This window comes from Bubalus kerabau, chromosome 2 (assembly GCF_029407905.1).
Source record: "Bubalus kerabau isolate K-KA32 ecotype Philippines breed swamp buffalo chromosome 2, PCC_UOA_SB_1v2, whole genome shotgun sequence".
NCBI lineage: Eukaryota > Metazoa > Chordata > Mammalia > Artiodactyla > Bovidae > Bubalus > Bubalus kerabau.
Genome location: NC_073625.1, coordinates 111145214 through 111168354, shown reverse-complemented (window position 1 = coordinate 111168354; position 23141 = coordinate 111145214). Strand labels below are relative to the sequence as shown.

General features: G+C 37.9%; 1 protein-coding gene across 5 annotated transcripts in view; it reads left to right on the top strand.

Annotated features, from left to right (window-relative positions):
* Positions 1–23141, top strand: part of GSK3B (glycogen synthase kinase 3 beta) — a 216375-nt gene that overhangs the window by 57167 nt on the left and 136067 nt on the right. For all 5 annotated transcript variants that reach the window (XR_008710389.1, XM_055568297.1, XM_055568296.1 and 2 more), the window contains exon 2: positions 16074–16267. Coding sequence is in view for 4 of the 5 variants with exons in the window: in XM_055568297.1 (XP_055424272.1) it covers positions 16074–16267 (194 nt within the window). In the remaining variant the exon portion in view is untranslated. The remainder of the gene's footprint in view (positions 1–16073; positions 16268–23141) is intronic.

Sequence of the window (23141 nt, the reverse complement as noted above, 5' to 3'; positions counted from 1 at the left end):
GGGAAAGATTGAAGGCAAAAGGAAAAGGAAGATGGCAGAGGATAAGAAGGTTAGATAGCATCACTGACTCATTGGATATGTCACTGACTCATTGGATATGAATCTGAGCAAACTCCAGGAAATAGTGAGTGACAGGGAAACATGGTCTTCTGTAGTCCATGGGGTCATAAAGGGTCACGATTTAGCGACTGTACAACAACAGCAGAACTCTTCTTACGTTATAAGTTATCAGCTAACAGTATGAGAATTACTTTCCCCTGGAATGGGGGTGTCCTAGCATGCTCTTCATGACACGCTAGAAGAGGATCAGCCCTACTTCTTGGGCAGTAGCAATTGGAGCCAAGTCTTACTGTAGCCCCACTGTGAGTATTGGACTGTTTCATTCCAGGGCTCTCTATTTAACAGGGTCCAGTTAGCTTCCCTTGTAGCTCAGTTTTGTCAGAAGAAAGGCAAAGCAGACTCTGTGAGTTGACCCAGTTGATCTGTCAGTGCTCTGCTCCATGGAGAGGTGGGTCTGGGCCTGTCCTATCTGAATGGCATTGCTCAATTCTGTGAAGTTTATTTTTGTGGGGAGAGTTTTGGGGGATGTTGTCAGCTTTTAGAGAAAGGAAGAAAGGGGCAAATGTAAAAACCAATATGGATTTAATTTCAAGTAACTGAAGTTGGTACAATACTGTTTAATATATTTTTCTCTTAGGCAGGACAAAGTGAAAGTGAAATTGCTCAGTCATGTCCGACTCCCACCCCATGGACTGTAGCCTGTCAGGCTTCTCTATCCGTGGAATTCTCTAGGCAAGAATACTGAAGTGGATTGCCATTCCCTTCTCCAGGGAGATCTTCCCAACCTAGGAATCAAACCTGGGTCTCCGGCATCGCAGGCAGATTCTTTACTGTCTGAGCTAAATATAGTGTCATTTCTCATGTAGTTATAAATGTAAAGTAAAAATCACTAGTTGAAAGTGTGTGGTGTTCCTTATAGTAATGGAGTTGACAGAACTCTTATTACCTGATTATTAAAGGTCTTAGGAGGTCCCTATCTCATTTCCACCTTAACAGTGTAAGAAGTTAAAAAACGGTAATATTTTATGTTTCTTTTCCTTCCAGGTTATACAGAATAGTCTTATCCCATAAAAACAGATTGTGTTCTTAAATTTCATTAGTAGTTTTAGAACTGAGAACATGATTTTCCATTGAAAATTTTGCAAATATGTAATGTAATAATTAGATTCCTGGGCTTTCCTACGGAATCCATAATTAGCTCAAATATCTACATACTACAGTGAAAAATAATAGAGAATAATAATATTTTCTACGTATCATTTTTTATTACTACTAAGAGTAAGTAAAACGTAAACCCCCTCTAAAAATTAGTGTCAAAAACTTCTTCCGAATTCTGGTATTATTAGATTGATAGAGGGATTTAATCTGAGGGAGATAAGGAGTAAATAGAGACTATAGGAGGCTGGCAGATCTTTCTGGGTAGTTTCAGGAGTTTAATAGGTTGATAGAATTGGCTTTTTAGCTCATGGCTTTATTTTCTGTTGAGACTGGTGTAAGCGCAAAAGTGCTGTCCTTTTGCTTACCAGCTGTGGTTAAGGTTGCTTCTTTTAGTTTTTGAATGGAATGAAGTGATAGGGAAAAGAAAGGGAAAGTTTCTTCTGTTAACTACAATTTAAAAAAAAGAAAAAGGCAAAGTAACTTAGAATGTCTGTCATCTGAGGTGGATTTAATTGTCCAAAGGATAATCCAGGTTTAACAGAGTGGGGGAGAGCATAACAATGTGAATGATTCCTTTTCCATCGGAGAAGGTGATGATAAAATAGTGTGTTAAGTTAGACATCCCTGTGTTGATTAGTGGCTGGTACTGAATATCTTCGGAAGCTGTTTAGAACTGGGAATGAGAAACAGTGGCTAATTTACTATTTATGTATGTACATATTTCAGCTTCTACCAACCAAATATTATACACATTTGGGGTATTTTTTAAGATAAATTTAGTTCAGTTCAGTCGCTCAGTTGTGTCTGATTGTGACCACATGGACTGCAGCATGCCAGGCTTCCCTGTCCATCACCAACTCCCAGAGCTTACTCACATTCATGTCCATAGAGTCGGTGATGCCATCCAACCATATCTCATCCTCTATTGTCCCCTTCTCCTCCTGCCTTAAATCTTTCCCAGCATCAGGGTCTTTTCAAAGACCCTTTGCATGAGGTGGCCAAAGTATTGGAGTTATCAGCTTCAGCATCAGTCTTTCCAATAAATATTCAGGACTGATTTCCTTTAGGATTGACTGGTTTGATCTCCTTGCTGTCCAAGGGACTCTCAAGAGTCTTCTCCAATACCACAGTTCAAAAGCATCAATTCTTTGGCACTCAGCCTTCTTTATAGTCCAACTCTCACATCCATACATACTACTGTAAAAATCATAGCTTTGACTACACGGACCTTTGTTGGCAAAGGAATGTCTCTGCTTTTTAATATGCTCTCTAGGTTGGTCATAGCTTTTCTTCCGAGGAGCAAGTGTCTTTTAGTTTCGTGGCTGCAGTCACCATCTGCGGTGATTTTGGAACCCCCCAAAATAAAATCTCTCACTGTTTCCACTGTTTCCCCATCTATTTGCCATGATGTGATGGGACCAGATGCCATGATCTCAGTTTTTTGAATGTTGAGTTTTGAGCCAACTTTTTCACTCTCCTCTTTCACCTTCATCAAGAGGCTCTTTAGTAAGTCTTCTTCGCTTTCTGCCCTAAGGGTGGTGTCATCTGCATATCTGAGGTTACTGATATTTCTCCCAGCAATTTTGTTTCTAGCTTGTGCTCCATCCATCCTGGCATTTCACATGATGTGCTCTGCATATAAGTTAAATAAGCAGGGTGACAGTATACAGCCTTGATGTACTCCTTTCCAGATTTGGAACCAGTCTGTTGTTCCATGTTCAGTTCTAACTGTTGCTTCCTGACCTGCATACAGATTTCTCAGGAGGCAGGTAAGGTGGTCTGGTATTCCCATTTCTTTAAGAATTTTACGCAGTTTGTTGTGATCCACACAGTCAAAGGCTTTGGCATAGTCAATAAAGCAGAAATAGATGTTTTTCTGGAACTATCTTGCTTTTTCAGTGATCCAGCGAATGTTGGCACTTTAAGCATTACCTTGTTAGCATTTGAGATGAGTGCAGTTGTGCGGTAATTGAACATTCTTTGGCACTGCTTTTCTTTGGGATTGGAATGAAAACTGACCTTTTGCAGTCCTATGACCATTGCTGAGTTTTCCAGATTTGATGGCATTTTGAATACAGCACTTTAGCAGCAGCATCTTTTAGGATTTGAAATAGCTTAACTGGAATTCATCATTTCCACTAGCTTTGTTCGTAGTGATGCTTCCTAAGGCCCACTTGACTTCACATTCCAGGATGTCTGGCTCTAGGTGAGTGATCACACCATAGTGGTTATCTGGGTCATTAAAATAAATCTTCTTTGTATAGTTCTGTGTATTCTTGCCACCTCTTCTTAATATTTTCTGCTTCTGTTAGGTCCATACCATTTCTGTCCTTTATTGTGCCCATCTTTGCATGAAATGTTCCCTTGGTATCTCTAATTTTCTTGAAGAGATCTCTAGTCTTTCCCATTCTGTTGTTTTCCTTTATTTCTTTCCATTGATCACTGAGGAAGGCTTTGTTATCTCTCCTTGCTGTTCTTTGGAATTCTGCATTCAAATGGGTGTATCTTTCCATAGATTAAATTATTATCAAGCAAATATGTTATCTTTATATTTATGAAAACTAAAATATTGGGGACTTCCCTGGTGGTCCAGTGGCTAAGATTCTGTGCCTCCAGTGCAAGGGGCTCAGGTTTAATCACTGGTTGGGGCTTCTCATGTAGCTCAGTCAGTAAAGCTGGGTTCAGTTCCTGGGTTGGGAAGTTTCCCTGGAGAAGGAAATGGCAACCCACTCCAGTATTCTTGCCTGGAGAATCCTGTGGATAGAGGCGCCTGGCACACTACAGTTCATGGGATTGCAAGAGTCGGACACAACTTAGTGCTTTCTTTCTTTCTTTCTTTCTTTTGGGGAACTAGATCCCATCTGTGTGTGTTTAGTCGCTCAGTCATGTCTGACTTTTAGTGACCCAATCAGCTGTAGCCTACCAGATTCCTTCTCTCCATGGAATTTTCCAGGCAAGAGTACTGGAGTGGTTTGCCATTTCTTACTCCAGGGGATCTTCCCAACCCAGGGATGGAGCCTGTTTGTCTTGTGTCTCCTGCAGTGACAGGTGGATTCTTTACCACTCTGCCACCTGGAAATCTGCCACTAGATCCCATATGCTGCAACTGAAGAACCCAAGTGCCACAGCTAAGACCTGGTACATAAAAAAGCATATAAAAGCAACATACTATAGTTCAGCCAGGTCAGTAGGAGATTCCTAAAGCTGTGTATGTAGAGAGCTGTATTCTTCGTAATTCTTTTTTGTTTCTTGATTAGAAAACTCATGCTTCCCTGCTTTTTCTGTCCCCAATAGGTTTCTTATTTAGAATTAACCAGCCCCCTTGTCCCTGTACACACACCCCGCAAAAGAAAAACAAAAAGGACAGGAAATGTGTTCCTGCTAAAGTAGCAGCTGTTGCTAATCACTGGATGATTATTTTGTGATAAATCTGTTCAAATACATAAATGTTTGCTGTCAGGTCACTGATTTGATTTTCCTCAGGGGAATTCTGACTCATTTTACTCATTTTAGATGACTCGTCTCTCAGGTAGCCTTATAGCTCAGGCAAAATGAAGCAATTTTTTTATTAAAAGTATTTTTGCAGTTTATATTAAAATGTCTTTCTCTTGGCAGAATTATTTTTATGGATTTATTTTGGAATAGAAAGAAATGGCTTGGTTAACTTTCTTTTTTTTTTTTTTTGGTATCAGAAAGTATACTGAACTTGGATATTGGATGACCCTGGGTTGTAGTTTTCAATATTACTGTAATCTTGAGCAGTAATCTTCTACAGTTTATTATTGGTTCTACCTCCCTTGTAGGACTATTGCCTAGATAAAGTGAGGTTATGGTTCTAAACATGTTTGTAAACTACAAAGTGCTCCACAAATATGTTATTGTTGATAATGTTGTGTGGTTATCAAGGCTGGTCTTGGGGAAGACTGTCAAATCACTGAGTTTTGTCTTTGCATTTTCTTTTCAGTCTGTTGAGTGATTCAACCCTTTTGAGATTACAGTGTCTTGTATCATGTTAGAGGTAACTTGTTTTAGTGACCTTAAGACTTTTACCAGTCTTCAGTGTTTAGTGGAATCCTATAGGAAGTTGTTCACTTACAAGAGCAGATGTTTTACAGCCTGCTATGTGCATAGGCATAAAATGAGCTTCAGCAATAAATGTGTGATAAACATCATGGTTGCCCTCATAGATTGGATATTAGTTGTTAAATTGTAATTCATAAAGCATATGGATTTAACCTAGAGTAAGCAGGTCTAATGGGATAAAACAGATCCCATCCTTCCCCTTCTCTCCTTTACTACTGTTTGAAATATAACAAAATTATAGGTTAATAACCTCCACTTTGAAATGCATGTAAAATGTATGTCAGTTGTATGCTGTGCTATTGGAAAAGCAGGTTGGATTTAGGAGTGGAGATAACTTTGGTGGGTAATTCAGGGGAAAGCAAGACTGATGAGTCAGCTGTCCCACTGCATGGATTTGAGTTGTCAGAAGGTAATATTGAGAGGATTGAGGGGGATGTATGTCCGGCCAGGAACAGATGAAATCCATTAAAAAAAATTGTAGAGTCCTGATTTTAACATTACACTCACTAAAAGCTAGAGTAATATATATCAGCTTTGTGAGAGCTATTTTTTGAGGATTCACGATGGCTCAAGATTAAAGTTGCCAGAAATGTGAGCCCTGATCAGTGAGTCATTTTGTTTTTAAAGTAATTATTTGTTTCTTTGGGGTGGCTCAGATGGTAAAGAATCTGCGTGTGATGCAGGAGACCTGAGTTCGATCCCTGGGTCAGGATGATCCCCTGGAGAAGGGCTTGACAGCCCACTCCAGTGTTCTTGCCTGGAGAATCCCATGGACAGAGGAGCCTGGCGGGCTGCAGTCCACGGGGTTGCCAACAGCTGAATGTGACTGAGGGACGGAGAACACACTCACGTCTGTTTCTTCAGTCTGTCCAGCATTTATTCTTGACGTGTGTGTGTGGCATACTCTTTTCTTTGGTAATACGGTAAACTTCCTCATTCAGAAAAATTTAGTGTATTTGTCTACTTTCTCCCTGCCCAGGTCAAGTAGTTTTGGTAAATCAAACAGGTAAGCATGTTTAAGACTTACATTCTGATGTTAATTCCTAAAAGCCAAAGCTCTTTACACACATGCTGCAAGCCTTTTACTTTTATGGGAAATAAACCTGTTTCTAAAATACATTTTGATAGTGTTTCAAGTGAGGGCTTAAGACCAAGTAAAATATTTATTCATTTTGGTTTTGGTTTGATTTTATTCCAGTTCACTCAAGTTAGAAGAAAGGACCATGAGTAAAATAATATTTAGGTTCAGACATTTGAAAGTTAGCATGGTTCATTCTAGTTTTTGGCTTAAAGTAAAATTTGGGTTTTAAGAGAAGATTTTAAAATAGAGTCAATTAAAATTAGTTCAAAAGGAGAATAGATATTTTAAAGGAAGAATTTTGCATCAGAACCTTCTGTAAGGTTCTTACCACTTCATGGTCAAGTGAGGGGCTTGGACTCTTAATAATTATCAATACTGTAAAGTATTTAAAATTTTTTATTTTGCTGAAAATACAAGGTTGATTTAAGGACCTTGACCCCTATGTGTTATTTTCAAGGCATAGTCTTAAGCAATGTAGTGTAGTAGGGTACAGGTTTTAAAGTAAATGGATAGATCTGAATCCCATGGGTACTCTTTATTGAAGAGGTTACTTTGGGCATATTGCCAGTAAACCTTTCAAACACCTTAGTTTCACTCATTTGTTAAGTGATTATTATGAGTATATCACAGAATTGTTGTATGAATTAAGTGGTATTATGCAGGTCAGGAACCAACAGTTAGAACTGAACATGGAACAACAGACTGGTTCCAAATAGGAAAAGGAGTACATCAAGGCTGTATATTGTCACCCTGCTTATTTAACTTATATGCAGAGTACATCACAAGAAACTCTGGGCTGGAAGAAGCACAAGCTGGAATCAAGATTGCTGGGAGAAGTATCAATAGCCTCAGATATGCAGATGATACCACCCTTATGGCAGAAAGTGAAGAGGAACTAAAAAGCCTCTTGATGAAAGTGAAAGAGGAGAGTGAACAAGTTGGCTTAAAGCTCAACATTCAGAAAACTAAGATCATGGCATCTGGTCCCATCACTTCATGGGAAATAGATGGGGAAACAGTGGAAACAGTGTCAGACTTTATTTTTGGGGGCTCGAAAAATCACTGCAGATGGTGATTGCAGCCATGAAATTAAAAGACGCTTACTCCTTGGAAGGAAAGTTATGACCAACCTAGATAGCATATTAAAAAGCAGAGACATTACTTTGCCAACAAAGGTCTGTCTAGTCAAGGCTGTGGTTTTTCCAGTGGTCATGTATGGATGTGAGAGTTGGACTGTGAAGAAAGCTGAGCACCGAAGAATTGATGCTTTTGAACTGTGGTGTTGGAGAAGACTCTTGACAATCCCTTGGACTGCAAGGAGATCTAACCAGTCCATCCTAAAGGAGATCAGTCCTGGGTATTCATGGAAGGACTGATGCTGAAGCTGAAACTCCAATACTTTGGCCACCTCATGCAAAGAGTTGACTCATTGGAAAAGACCCTGATGCTGGGAGGGATTGGGGGCAGGAGGAGAAGGGGATGACAGAGGATGAGATGGCTGGATGGCATCACCGACTTGATGGACATGAGTTTGGGTAAACTCCGGGAGTTGGTGATGGACAGGGAGGCCTGGTGTGCTGCGATTCATGGGGTTGCAAGAGTCGGACACGACTGAGTGACTGAACTGAACTGATGATTCTCAAAGTATGGAAGTTGAAACTGCATTAAGAAGCATGTGGGTGGCTTATTAAAAATAGTTTCCTGGGCTTCAGTGCAGATCTACTGAGTGTTTCTGTGGTGAGATTCTAGAATCTTCATTTTTAGTAAACTCTCCTAGATAACTAAGTCCACTGTTTGAGTGGTGCTTGCATAAAATAGTAGGCTAGAAATACACTTAAATATGTATTGATATAAATTAAACTTAAGACCTCAGCGATGTCCCTGCCAATTTCTTATCCATTGCTGCATATTGATGCCCCGAAGAAACCAGAATCATTTGTAAAAGGGTTATGAAGTAGAGTAATTCTACCTGTAAATAGATTCACATGTGACAAATTGTGTTTTTTTGTTTTGGCTTCTTGTTGTTGCCTTGTTTTCAGTAAACCCACCAGTGTGCTTTGCTATTTGTAAGGCTTCTGCCTACCTTACGGCTTTGTATCTGATCAGTGGCAAGCATAAGAAGTAAAAACACTGCTGAATGTTTAGCAGGAAGTAGTCAGTTCCCAAATCCTAGTAATTCTGCTTGAGTGATTTTTATATAAATTCAAAACCAGATGTTTGCGGAGCACCTGCGTTATGCTGAACCCTCTGCTAATAAACATTAGGGAAATGAATTTAATAGTTTAATAATGTCTGGCTTTCCTGAGAGCTCATGGTCAAGTGAGGGGTTTGGACTCTTAATAAGTATCAAGCATTGTGATAGGCACTGTAGTAGGGTATGTTCCTGGTGGTAAAAGAGCATAGCAGAACAGAAGAATTGTTATTGTTGTTTTTTGTAAAGTGTTGCCACTGCCAATAATCCAAGTTCAGAGAATCTAATTTGTTGAGCACTCACTGTGTGGCATGTACTTAAATATTAACACCATTATGCATCTAAGGACAAGCCCTTGACTGGTTTCTTCTTTTCTTAAGGTTATTTTATGGTTCTTCAGAATCAACGCTTGTGAACACTGGGATGGTATCTGCCTGTGATTGAAAGTGTGGTATTATTGTGCTGTCAAGGACTCTAGAATCTTTCCTGTCTCATTGTTATCCTGTATCACCCTGTGTTTTCCTTTCACTTCTATAAGTGAAATACAGGAAAACATCTCCCCCAGCCAGCTCGTATATGACATCTGTCCATTTTGTTTTCCCTGCTTCTCCTTGTGTTTACTCTTCCTGTCCCCAAAGGAAATTAAATAATTTTTTGTTTTGTGTTTCCAGTCTTTTAGATAGAATCATGTGGAGATGAATTGTGTCTGTCTAAGGGAAAAGACTTTGCTAGAAATATTTTTACCACAATTTTACATAGAAATCGCCCTAAAAATTTTAACGAAGCTATTGACCATTGGCTTGAGGTGACTGATTCAGGTGCTTAGTTGGCATTCCTTTGCTTTGTTAATAGTTTTGCTTCAAGGTATGAGAGCAGTTGTACTCTTGCTAGAGCTTCCACATCATTGAGTAAAGCCCCTGTTTCATGACAGCAATGTGTTTATTTTAGAGTTTGTCTCTGATTTTCTGTGGACCTCAGGTCATTGCTCTTTTTTCCCTTTTACTTATTTTTATGTTGTTTTCATGTTTCTAAGTTGTGTTTATTTTGGAGAGTATGTATTGCTTTAATAGAAGTTTCTTAGCCATTTACTTTGGATAAAGAGTTGTTTGAACTTTAATTTAAAAACCTGAAAATTTGACAGTGTCAATGTTTCCCTTTCAGACTATCTTATATGCTTGATAAGGTGATTTTTTTTGTTATTGTTCTTTAAAAAATTTATGTAATGTTTTTCAGTAGAGTGTTATATTGCTATTGCTAAGTCACTTCAGTCATGTCCGACTCTGTGCGACCCCTGAGATGGCAGCCCACCAGGCTTCCCCGTCCCTGGGATTCTCCAGGCAAGAACACTGGAGTGGGTTGCCATTTCCTTCTCCAATGCATGAAAGTGAAAAGTGAAAGTGAAGTCACTCAGTTGTGTCCGACTCTGAGCGACCCCATAGACTGCAGCTACCAGGCTTTTCCGTCCATGGGATTTTCCAGGCAAGAGTACTGGAGTGGGTGCCATTGCCTTCTATATTTGGACATCCATAAAAAATAGATGTTGTTTCTCTTCATGAGAAGCAATAGTCAGAGCTAGTTTCCCTACAAATCCTTATTGTTAGGTTAAAAAGCTTCATAAAAATACCTTGTATCTTCTTGTATCGTACCTGGTGTCCTGGTTTCTCTGGAATTTATAGACTTGGTTTTTCTACATGGAGATGTTATTTTTGATATTTCTACATGGAGATGTTATTTTTGAGGTAAAGGAAGATTTTATAGAGTTAGTCATTACTAACTTTTCAGTTTATGTTAGTATGACTTACTAACATCTCTAAAAGCCTCCCAGTTAAGCAGTATCACAGTTGGTGCTTTTTCTGAGCTCTGAATCCTAAGAAACTTTAAAATTAGAATATCAGTGTCAGATATCTCCGACATCTTTATGGATGCCTGAAGTGGCCTTTTGGGTTTCGGATGCTGAGTCCACACTTTTAATGCAGATTGTGTTACCTTGTAACATTTGTTCATCTCAGGGTCCATTGTTCTGAGGATTGATTTCAGAAGATGAAAAAAATGTAACCACAAGATATAGTTTACAGGTACAAACTTTGAGAGATTGAGAACTAGGCTGCACATATTATGGGATACATCTAAGGCTTTTGTAAAATTGTATTCTATATTTAACAGCCTTCAATGGAAAGTGGTTGTTCTGTTGCATACCACTTTTGCATTGCTTCAGGAGGACTGTTTTATGGTTTATATTTTTAAGATTTAACCATTGTGGTAAAGAGTAGGGATTTTAATTCTATGTTCTAATTAGAGTGGAACATTCATACTACCTGAGTGAATTTTGATTGCAATAGAGGATCCTAGGAATTCTCTGGCCAGAAGAGAGGCCCGAAACTGAGCTACTCCCACTGCTTTGCTGTTGTTGCTGCTGAGATAAAGTGGCATTTTTTGGAGACCAATTTTATTGTAGTTGATGTGAGACTCATGATACCCTGGATTCTGGGAAATTTAATATTAGGCAAAATGGTGTTTTTTTTTTTTTTTTTTTTTAAAAGAGGCACGTTTGTTATGAATTCTAGCTTTTCGTGAGGATTTTTGGTTTGTTGGTAGTAGTGTTTAAAATGATGCTCTATTGTTAAGATTCAAAGTTATCCAATTTCTAAATTGAACATCACAGAATCAGTTGTTTTACATTTTTGTTTTCCATATTTTGGTTTCCAATTAGGATAAATTTCAAACTCTTAATGTTGCCAAAACATCTTTGGAAATAGCTCTTCAGCTATTAATAAATGAGTGAGGACTGAACTACAAAAGATTACTTATTTATTCTTTTGTTAATCTGAAGCTGACCTTTTTACATTATATTTTCAGAAGCATCTCCTTCTTTTGTAGGGATGGTATATGAAGTTGGTCTTTCAGTAGTAGTGGGAAGGTTGTAAAATATGGCAGAGACAGCCTGAGGCGAGTGAAGAGTTCTGTCACCTAAAGCTCTGTTATATTGGACAAGTTTGTTTCTCTTATTTTAGCATAATAAATAAGTTCCCTCCATTTATCGTAAGGATTAGAGTAGATGAAACAATGAATCGGAAAGTTCTTTTTGTACAGTGAAATTTTATACAGCTGTTACCTTATTGCTGAGTCAGCAAATTGCAGTGCCAAATGGTGACGTGCTTTTCCCTGGCACACTAGCTGCCGACTGTCCCATGCACTACTGACGCTCGTACGAAGTCACCGCCAGTGTTATCTTGCCGTTCTCTACAGCTCTGCTATTTCAGGTAGCTGATGGAGCAGTCTTGAAGAGCTTGAATGATTTCTGAATAAAAATTCCAGGACGCTTGGGCACAAGGTCTTAGAGCCATTGTTCCTTGTATACCCAGGATTTCCTGCTAGTGGAGGAAGAGTTCCTGCTAGCCTGTAAGGGTTCTCAGCAGTTTCTCTCACTGCTCAAAAGAGAATAGAGTAAACCTTTTAATTTTTGCAAAGATAGTAAGCAGGGTTATTTTTTTGTTGTTTTTACTAGATGTGTAAGAGGGTAAAAGGATTGGTCTCTGTTTCACATCCAATCAGTTTAAAATTGAGGTCTCAAGACTCTCTCTCAGCTATAGCCTCTGTGGCACCCATTTATCTTTCAACTCTGCTTTTAATATTTTTGCAGAATTACCTTATTTGTGCCTCTTCCTATAGGCAAGTCATAATGTTGGGATAAACATTTACAAGTTTTAACAGTAGTAGATAGTGCTCAGTCCCTCAGCCGTGTCCAACTCTTTGTGGCCCCATGGACTATAGCCTGCCATGCTCCTCTGTCCATGGAATTTTCCAGGCAAGAATCCTGAAGCGTGTTGCCATTTCCTTCTCCAGGGGAGTCTTCCCAACCCAGGATCAAACCGGCATCGCTTACGTCTCTTGTATTGGCAGGTGGATTCTTTACAACTGGGCCACTTGGGCAGCCTAAAATATGATTATAGAATGGGAAATCATAATTTTTGGTTATACCCAGATGGTTTTTGTTTTCAGCTAAAATTGTGGAGTAGAGTACCCATTGTTAATATCTATATCAATTAAAAATGATGATGATGCTTTATTTTGTGAATTAGACCTGTGAGATCTCACAAGAAACTTGTTCAGTGGAATTGGAGTTATTAATTCATTGTTCTTTTAATATGTATATATGTGCGTGTGTGAAAATTGCTCAGTCGTGTCTGACTCTTTGCGGTCCCATGAACCATACAGTCCATGGTGTGTGTGTGTGTGTGTGTGTGTGTGTGTGTTATATGTATATGTGTGTGTGTATATATTATATATATATATATATATATATATATGTATACATATATTTGGTGATATGGTTTTTGACTTGAATGATCTAGAGAAAAGTCAAACTGTTTGAAATCACTTTTTATTTTCTTTGGGACAATAGGATTACAAGAAAATGTATTCAACACTTTAGATTTTAAGTACAAGTACAATAATACAAGTAAGGATAGGTTTATTTTATAAATGGAGAAGAAATTTATAGTAAGGTTTGTACTTAGAAGTGGTGGTTAAGATTTTTTGTTGTTCAGTCACTAAGCTATATCTGACTCTTTGCAACCCCGTGGACTGCAGCACACCAGACTTCCTTGTCCTACACTGCCTCCTGGAGTTTGCTCAAATTCATCTCCATTGAATCAGTGATGCTGTCTAACCGTCTCATCCTCTGCCACCTTCTCCTTTTGCCTTCCAACTTTTCCATCATCAGGGTCTTTTCCAGTGAGTTGGCTCATATATGAGGTGGCCAAAATGTTGGAGTTTCAGCTTCAGCATCAGTCCTTCCATGAATATTCAGGACTGATTTCCTTTAGGATTGACTGGTTTGATCTTGCTGTCCAGGGGACTCTCAAGAGTCTTTTCTAGCACTCCCAATTCAAAAGCATCAATTCTTTGGCACTCAGCCTTCTTTATGGTCCAACTTTCACATCCATACATGACTGGAAAACCGATAGCTTTGACTAGACGGACCTTTGTCAGCAAAGTGATAATATCTTTGCCTTTTAATACCTGTCTAGGTTTATCATAGCTTTTCTTCCAAGGAGCAAGCGTCTTTTAATTTCATGGCTGCAGTCACCATCCTCAGTGATGTTAGAGCCTAAGAAAATAAAGTCTGTCACTGTTTCCATTTTTTCCCTGTCTATTTGCCATGAAGTGATGGGACCAGATGCCATGGTCTTAGTTTTTTTGAATATTGAGTTTTAAGCCAGCTTTCTCATTTTCATCTTTCACCTCATCAATAGGCTCTTCAGTTCCTCTTCACTTTCTGCCATTAGAGTGGTATCATTTGCATATCTGAGATTATTGATATTTCTCCTGGCAATCTCGATTACAGCTTGTGATTCATCCAGCCCAGGATTTTGCATGACGTTCCCTGTATATAAGTTAAATAAGCAGGGTGACAATATATAGCCTTGTTGTACTCCTTTCCCAATTTTCGACTAGTCCCTTGTTCCATGTCTGGTTCTAATTGTTGTTTCTTGATCTGCATACAAGTTGATTAACGTGATCAAAAATGAGTTCTATGGAATATTTTGGGGGAGTGAGGCATGATCATTTAGAACTCAGATTAGATTTAATTAAGTTTTTAGCATATATGTTTAAGATCTATTTTACTAGATAACTAGAGGTGAGAGGAAACTTACGTATGTTGTTGTCTTGTGGTGAAGTTTATGTACATTTAAAGCATATGTAAAACTGTTGGAAATAAAATGATGGTATTGACAATATTTGATTTATTCTTTCTACAAGTCATATTGGATTTGTGCTAACTAAATCATATCTGTTCGGGTATTTCACCTTAAAACTAAAGACATATGTGTTTCAGATAGCTGGCTGTGATACAGTATAGACTGCCTATAAACCACCTAGCTGTTGTATGTAGGAATCATTCATTGTTTTTGTATCTGTCATGAAGGCTGCCTTACACACAAGAGAGTTAATCAGTTGCAGATACTGCTTTTTGGCTTTTGTATATATTAACTCTGTGAGCTTAAATGGCTGTAAATATTGTTTACAATATGCCACTAACATTTGGATATTCATTTTTCTGGCAGTCTTAAATTGAGTAGGGGAAAGACTCAAACCATTGGAAAATCAGATTATTATATATATATTTTTTTTTTAATGTGCAAGACAAATGAATACATATTTCATCATCTTGGTTTGGTATTTGGGTTTAACTATTGCATCATTTTTCTTTTATGAGGTTACTATGAATTCAACTAACATCTTAAAATTGCTATAATGGAAGAGTAGGAGAGAGAAAAAGCATTGTGCAGTTTTGTCAGTGAGAACTGGTTTTAGAAATGTCAGCAAAGAGAGAAGAAGCACAAGTCATAATTGCTGCTTTGCAAAGATTGTAGTCCCTAGAATCTGGGTGTATTCTGAAATCACTAAAGGAACAATTTAAAGCTTTTTAAAATCAAGTGCTCAGTAGTATAGAATGGTTTGAAATAGTTTAAGAATTCAGAGAGTAAGGTGATTGTTTAGTCAAGAAAGGAGGTGGCTCTTGAACTTGGAAATAATCTTTGGATTGTTACTGGCGGGAAATGAAGGCAGAAGAGATAAGGAGATGGCCATGAGTGGGCAGAGATCCCAGTGCTGGTGAGATAGTTATGAATGAGGCTCAGTTCAGAATGGGTTTGATTTTTCTTACAAGGTTTGCGTCTCTTACCCCCAAATTAACATTCCCCTGTTTCTTTTCCCCATCTGACTTTTCTTGGAAATGTATCACTATTTTCTTAAGAAGAAATAAGACGTGGAGAAGCAAAAACTTAAAGCTTTACCTTCCTAAAGGGAGAGTGGTCTGAATAGAAACAGAATTAGATGTTTTCAGTTGCACGTATCTTATTTTCAAGTACAAGAAGAAAGCCTGAGGAAAAAATTAGGGCTTTTAGAGTTGGACAGATAAGGATTCTTTGGTGAGTCCATCATTTGCCTTTTGACTGGACAAATTTAGCATTTTTCTTATTATGTTTATACAGGAACAGTGCTGTCTACTTCATGGGATTGTTTTCATTAAATGAATTCATGTATATAAACTAAGCATGGTGCCTGCTCTATAGAGTGACTGAATAAATGGTGGTTAAAATAATTACTTATAATTTAAACAAATAGTTGAAATAATTCTGTGATGATAGATATGATAAATGAACACGAGCATTTAAAAATAATTATAGAATATTTGGGCTTCCCAGGTGGCGCTAGTGGTAAAGAACTTGCCTGCCAATGCAGGAGACATGAGATGCAGGTTCGATCCCTGGGTTGGGAAGATCCCCTGGAGGAGAGTGTGGCAGCCCACTCCGTTATTCTTGCCTGGAGAATCCCATGGGCAGAGGGGCCTGGTGGGCTACAGTCCATAGGGTCACAAAGAGTCGGGCATGACTGAAGGGACTTAAAACGCACATAGTTTACTCGGTATACTGTGGCAGTTTTCTCGGTTGAAGTCTTTGCAGTTCTCATTTTTCTATCCCTTTTTTCTTTTAGGAGACAAAGATGGCAGCAAGGTGACCACAGTGGTGGCAACTCCTGGGCAGGGTCCAGACAGGCCACAAGAAGTCAGCTATACAGACACTAAAGTGATTGGAAATGGGTCATTTGGTGTGGTGTATCAAGCCAAACTTTGTGATTCAGGAGAATTGGTTGCCATCAAGAAAGTATTGCAGGACAAGAGATTTAAGGTAAGACCTTCAGTAGTTCATGTGTTTTTTGTTGCTGTCAATACATGTAAATAATTACTTTTTCAAGTGTTTCCTTTTGCTTCAGGTTTCATTTATTGCACAAGTGTTTGATCAGCTCAACTACTGTAGTGACTTTTCCATTGAGTATTATGTTGAGATAAAATTTACTGAAGATTGCAGTATTTTTTTTGAACTGCAGCTATGAGTGATATATGTATTTAAAATGTTGTGAAAGATAGATTAAAATTTCTTAATTCTTTATTTTAAAATGTGACATCTGTCTGCCTTGGGTCTCATTGGTGTAGGAGACCAGAAAAACATTGCCTGTAGCATATGTTCGTTTGATACAGTTGATTGTGCTTCCTTTCTTGAAAAATTTCCTTCGAGTCGATGATACAACACTGTCATTTTTCCCCCTATAACTGACATTTCTTTCCTGCTATATTCTTATATCTCCCTTCCATCTGCCCCTAGATACTTCCCACAATTCATTTTTTTCCCTTACAAGATCCCCTTAGAGTGTCCTGTGTATGGATGATCAGAGGTCATCTCTTCATTATGATACAGTGGAGAGTCAGGAGACCTGGGCTCTCATCGAGCCTCTGCCATTAACAAGCCATGCAGCTCTGTTCCCTTCCCTACTCTGCCCACCTCTGCAGCATTTTACTGAGAGTCTCCTGTGTTCTAGGAACTGTGCTTAACATTAAGGGATAAAAAATTAAGACGTTGTCACTGCTCTGAAATAGCACACATTCTGGTGTCTGTATGCTACAGAATGTTTTGAACATTCTGCTGCTACTGCTGCTAAGTCGCTTCAGCCGTGTCCGACTCTGTGCGACCCCATAGATGGAAGCCCACAAGGCTCCCCCGTCCCTGGGATTCTCCAGGCAAGAACACTGGAGTGGGTTGCCATTTCCTTCTCCAACATTGAACATTCTAAAGAGGTTTTAAAAAAAAAAAATCTAAAGTTTTGTTCTTCAGTTTATTCTCTTCTGAGCACTAGTCCCATGTTGCCAAATGCCCACTCAGTCTTGATATCTGAAGGTACCGTTATTTTCAAATTGACAAGTCTTCTTATGTAACTCTAACTTAACTGTCAGTCTTAAAGGAAATTCTTTCTATTGGTTCCCATTCCTTCTTATTCTTTCCTTCTAACGGTTTTCTCATTCACTGTCATCCGTATTCATCCGTTCTCTCATACCTCATATCCAATCATTACCCAACTTGGTTAATTTTGTGCTGCCTGCAGCGCCCCCTGCCATTTTCTTTTCTCATCACTACTGTTCTAGCCAGACCTTTGTCATTATTTGGCTTTATCACTAGTAACTCTACATCTGATCTTCTTAAAAATCTTGCATTCCAACTTTAGAATAATCCCACAGCTCATTTTGGTCATATTGTTTCTACTACACACACATCTTCTGTGGTCCCTCATAGTCTAGAAAATAAAGCCTGCCCAGTTTTAATTGTGCATTCAAGAGCTTCCATAGTCTTGCCTTCTTTCCAAATACTTAATTTTTACAGTACTTTTGTTTCACTATATTTGAGACATAATGGTTTTTATGGTCTCTCTGATTTTACTTCTTAAGAACTGGATTTTTATTATGTGTGTCTCCTGATATCCACACACTTAATGTGTTTTCAAATTAATATCCTTCCCAGGTGGTGCTAGTGGTAAAGACCCCACCTGCCAATGCAGGAGACGTAAGAGATGAGGGTTTGATCTCTGGGTTGGGAAGATCCTCTGAAGAAGGGCATCGCAGTCCACTCCAGTATTCTTGCCTAGAGAATCCCATGGACAGAGGAGCCTGATAGGCTACAGTCCACAAGGGTTGCAAAGAGTTGATGACTGAAGCAAATTAGCATGTATGCATGATAGCAAATACTTATCAAATCCTTAAAATATTATCAGTAATCTAAAGTTTTTACGTGAACAGTTTTATAGCAGTTTTCCTGTTAGTACTGCAATATTGATACTGTTATTATTTAGATAAGGAAACCTACACAACAAAGAGATTATAAATTAACTTGTCCAAAGTCATACTGTTAGCAAGTGGTTAGATGGGCAGGTATTTGAATTCGAGCAGTCTGACTTCAGAGTGCTTTATTACAGTCTGTCATTGCTGTATCAAACCAGTACATTCTGTTCAGTAGGTACTTGGATGAGTTCTTTTTCTTTTTAAAAAAGTTTTAATCTTTTCCTTTATCATAGTTAAGTTATTCATCTGAAATACAGTTTGGTTCATCTGTTTTTGCTTATATCCCTTCGTAGAGCTGTATCTCCATTCTTTTTGACTTTTTGAAAAAGTCTGTGTATTTTCAGTCTGTGTAAAGTGGTTCTAAAAGTCAGATGCAACAGATGTTATTCCCTCAGTCTTGTTCTCTCTCACTCCCTCCGGATAGCCAATCTCTTTATGTTGTCATTTGCTTTTTCTGGGTTTCTTTGGCTCAAATGAACAGTCCGTGTGTAATCATCGCTTGTTATTCACAGGGAACTGGTTCCGGGACCCATAGTGGATACCAAAGTTTGTAGGTGCTCAAGTCCCATGTATAAAATGGCATGGTATTTCCATATAACTAAGTCTCCCATATACTTTAAATCATTTCTAGATAGCTTATAATACCTAATACAGTGTTGATGCTATGTGAATAGTTGAAAATACAATTTAAATGCTATGTAAATTGTTGCTGATGTGGCAATTTGAGGTTTTGATGTTTGAAACTTTCTGGAGCTTTTCTCCCCTGAGTATTTTTGATTCCAGCTTGGTTGAATCCCTGGCTCTGGAACCCAGAGACACAGAGGGTAACTGTAATTTTCTTGATTTCTTTCTTACACATAATATAATAGAGAGAGATACTCTTTATACTTTGCTTTTCCTGTTAACTATAGTTCCTGAAAGTCACTGCATATCAGTTCAGAGATTTTTCTCATCTTTTTTAGAATTTTATAGTATTTCAGTGTTGATTCCAACCACTCTTCTATATATGGATATGGAATTACTTTTCAATATCTAGTAATCTCCCAGGGGGCTGGTATGGAAACCTTTGTGCATAAGTATTTTTTGTTAGATGTGTATATTCATAGTAAACTAAGAGAACTAGATAGGACTGCTGAATCAGAACAGAAACACATGAAGTTTGGTATGATATTGCTAAATTCCTCTGCACAAGAGCTTGTATAGATTTATATTCTCTCCAGTAATATGTGAATGCCTATTTATTCACATTGATAACATGAATTGGTTTACCTTTTCATTTTTTGTCAATCTGATAGGTGAGAAATGGTATCTCATTATAGTTTTAATTGATAATATATATTTTCATGTGTTCATTTTCCACTTTTTATCCTATCTAGATTTTAGTTGTGATTAGAAAGTCTTTTCCTTATAAAGTCTTATAGAGAAAGCCTTTTCCTCAATTTAAAGAGAAATTCATTCATATTTTCTTGCAGTTGTAAAATTTCCCTTTTCACATTTAGACCCCTGATCCATTTGAAGTTTATTCCTGTGTGTGGAGTTTATTTATAACCATTTATAGTATGAGTTATTGATCTAATTTTATCTGTTCTAAAGCATTTATCATTTGTCTTAATACAGTTTTTTAAATAGTCTATGTTCCAATGATTTGAGATGCTATTGTTATTATATGCTAAATTTCCACCTGTAGTTTGGTCTATTTCTGGACTTTCTGTTCTGTTCTGCTGGGTCATTTGCGTATTCCTAAGTCAGTAACCACATTGTTCTAATTTCATTTTGTAATATGTTTCAGTGTCTGGTAGGGCTAGTGTGCCCTTGTAGCTTTTCCTTTTCATGTTACTCTAGCTATGTTTGGATGTGTATTTTTCACTATGAATTTTGGTATCATTTTGACTAACTCCTTGAGAAAGCTTGTTTATTTTTAATTGGAATTTCATCAGCTTTATAAGTTAAGGAGTTAATTGCCTCTCCATGATGTTGAGTTACCTTATCCAGAAATAGGAGGTAGCTTTCCATTTGTTCAAGTTTACTTTGTAAACTTTCAGGAGTTTTACTTATATAGGTTTTGACATTTCTTGTTAAGCTTATTCCTAAATATTTTAGTTGTTTTTGTAGCTATTATATAATTTTGGTTTTATTTTTATTTTTTTTCCTAAAAGTGCTGAAAAGTGGCAGGCTGTCTTACACGAAGTTCAGTTCTTTCCATTGTATCACCTTTTCTTTGTGAAACTTCAGTATTCTTTGTTCTCCTTGCTAGATGTTAGCTATTAAAAAAAATTGATCCTGCTCAAACTCTTCCAGAAAATTGCAGAGGATGGTAAACTTCCAAACTCATTCTATGAGGCCACCATCACCCTAATACCAAAACCTGACAAATATCCCACAAAAAAAGAAAACTACAGGCCAATATCACTGATGAACATAGATGCAAAAATCCTTAACAAAATTCTAGCAATCAGAATCCAACAACACATTAAAAAGATCATACACCATGACCAAGTGGGCTTTATCCCAGGGATGCAAGGATTCTTCAATATCCGCAAATCAATCAATGTAATACACCACATTAACAAATTGAAAAATAAAAACCATATGATTATCTCAATAGATGCAGAGAAAGCCTTTGACAAAATTCAACATCCATTTATGATAAAAACTCTCCAGAAAGCAGGAATAGAAGGAACATACCTCAACATAATCAAAGCTATATATGACAAACCCACAGCAAACATTATCCTCAAGGGTGAAAAATTGAAAGCATTTCCTCTAAAGTCAGGAACAAGACAAGGGTGCCCACTTTCACCATTACTATTCAACATAGTTTTGGAAGTTTTGGCCACAGCAATCAGAGCAGAAAAAGAAATAAAAGGAATCCAAATTGGAAAAGAAGAAGTAAAACTCGCACTGTTTGCAGATGACATGATCTTCTACATAGAAAACCCTAAAGACTCCACCAGAAAATTACTAGAACTAATCAATGACTATAGTAAAGTTGCAGGATATAAAATCAACACACAGAAATCCCTTGCATTCCTATACACTAATAATGAGAAAACAGAAAGAGAAATTAAGGAAACAATTCCATTCACCATTGCAACGGAAAGAATAAAATACTTAGGAATATATCTACCTAAAGAATCTAAAGACCTATATATAGAAAACTATAAAACACTGGTGAAAGAAATCAAAGAGGACACTAACAGATGGAGAAATATACCATGTTCATGGATTGGAAGAATCAATGTAGTGAAAATGAGTATACTACCCAAAGCAATCTATAGATTCAATGCAATCCCTATCAAGCTACCAACAGCATTCTTCACAGAGCTAGAACAAATAATTTCACAATTTGTATGGAAAAACAAAAAACCTCGAATAGCCAAAGCGATCTTGAGAAAGAAGAATGGAACTGGAGGAATCAACCTACCTGACTTCAGGCTCTACTACAAAGCCACAGTTATCAAGACAGTATGGTACTGGCACAAAGACAGAAATATAGATCAATGGAACAAAATAGAAAGCCCAGAGATAAATCCACGCACCTATGGACACCTTATCTTCGACAAAGGAGGCAAGAATATACAATGGATTAAAGACAATCTCTTTAACAAGTGGTGCTGGGAACTCTGGTCAACCACTTGTAAAAGAATGAAACTAGAACACTTTCTAACACCATACACAAAAATAAACTCAAAATGGATTAAAGATCTAAACGTAAGACCAGAAACTATAAAACTCCTAGAGGAGAACATAGGCAAAACACTCTCTGACATACATCACAGCAGGATCCTCTATGACCCACCTCCCAGAATATTGGAAATAAAAGCAAAAATAAACAAATGGGACCTAATTAACCTTAAAAGCTTCTGCACATCAAAGGAAACTATTAGCAAGGTGAAAAGACAGCCTTCAGAATGGGAGAAGATAATAGCAAATGAAGCAACTGACAAACAACTAATCTCGAGAATATACAAGCAACTCCTACAGCTCAACTCCAGAAAAATAAATGACCCAATCAAAAAATGGGCCAAAGAACTAAATAGACATTTCTCCAAAGAAGACATACAGATGGCTAACAAACACATGAAAAGATGCTCAACATCACTCATTATCAGAGAAATGCAAATCAAAACCACGATGAGGTACCATTTCACACCAGTCAGAATGGCTGCGATCCAAAAGTCTACAAGTAATAAATGCTGGAGAGGGTGTGGAGAAAAGGGAACCCTCTTACACTGTTGGTGGGAATGCAAACTAGTACAGCCACTATGGAGAACAGTGTGGAGATTCCTTAAAAAACTGGAAATAGAACTGCCTTATGATCCAGCAATCCCACTGCTGGGCATACACACTGAGAAAACCAGAAGGGAAAGAGACACGAGTACCCCAATGTTCATCGCAGCACTGTTTATAATAGCCAGGACATGGAAGCAACCTAGATGTCCATCAGCAGATGAATGGATAAGAAAGCTGTGGTACATATACACAATGGAGTATTATTCAGCCATTAAAAAGAATACATTTGAATCAGTTCTAATGAGGTGGATGAAACTGGAGCCTATTATACAGAGTGAAGTAAGCCAGAAAGAAAAACACCAATACAGTATACTAATGCATATATATGGAATTTAGAAAGATGGTAACAATAACCCTGTGTACGAGACAGCAAAAGAGACACTGATGTATAGAACAGTCTTATGGACTCTGTGGGAGAGGGAGAGGGTGGGAAGATTTGGGAGAATGGCATTGAAACATGTAAAATATCATGTATGAAATGAGTTGCCAGTCCAGGTTCGATGCACGATACTGGATGCTTGGGGCTGGTGCACTGGGACGACCCAGAGGGATGGAATGGGGAGGGAGGAGGGAAGAGGGTTCAGGATGGGGAACACATGTAT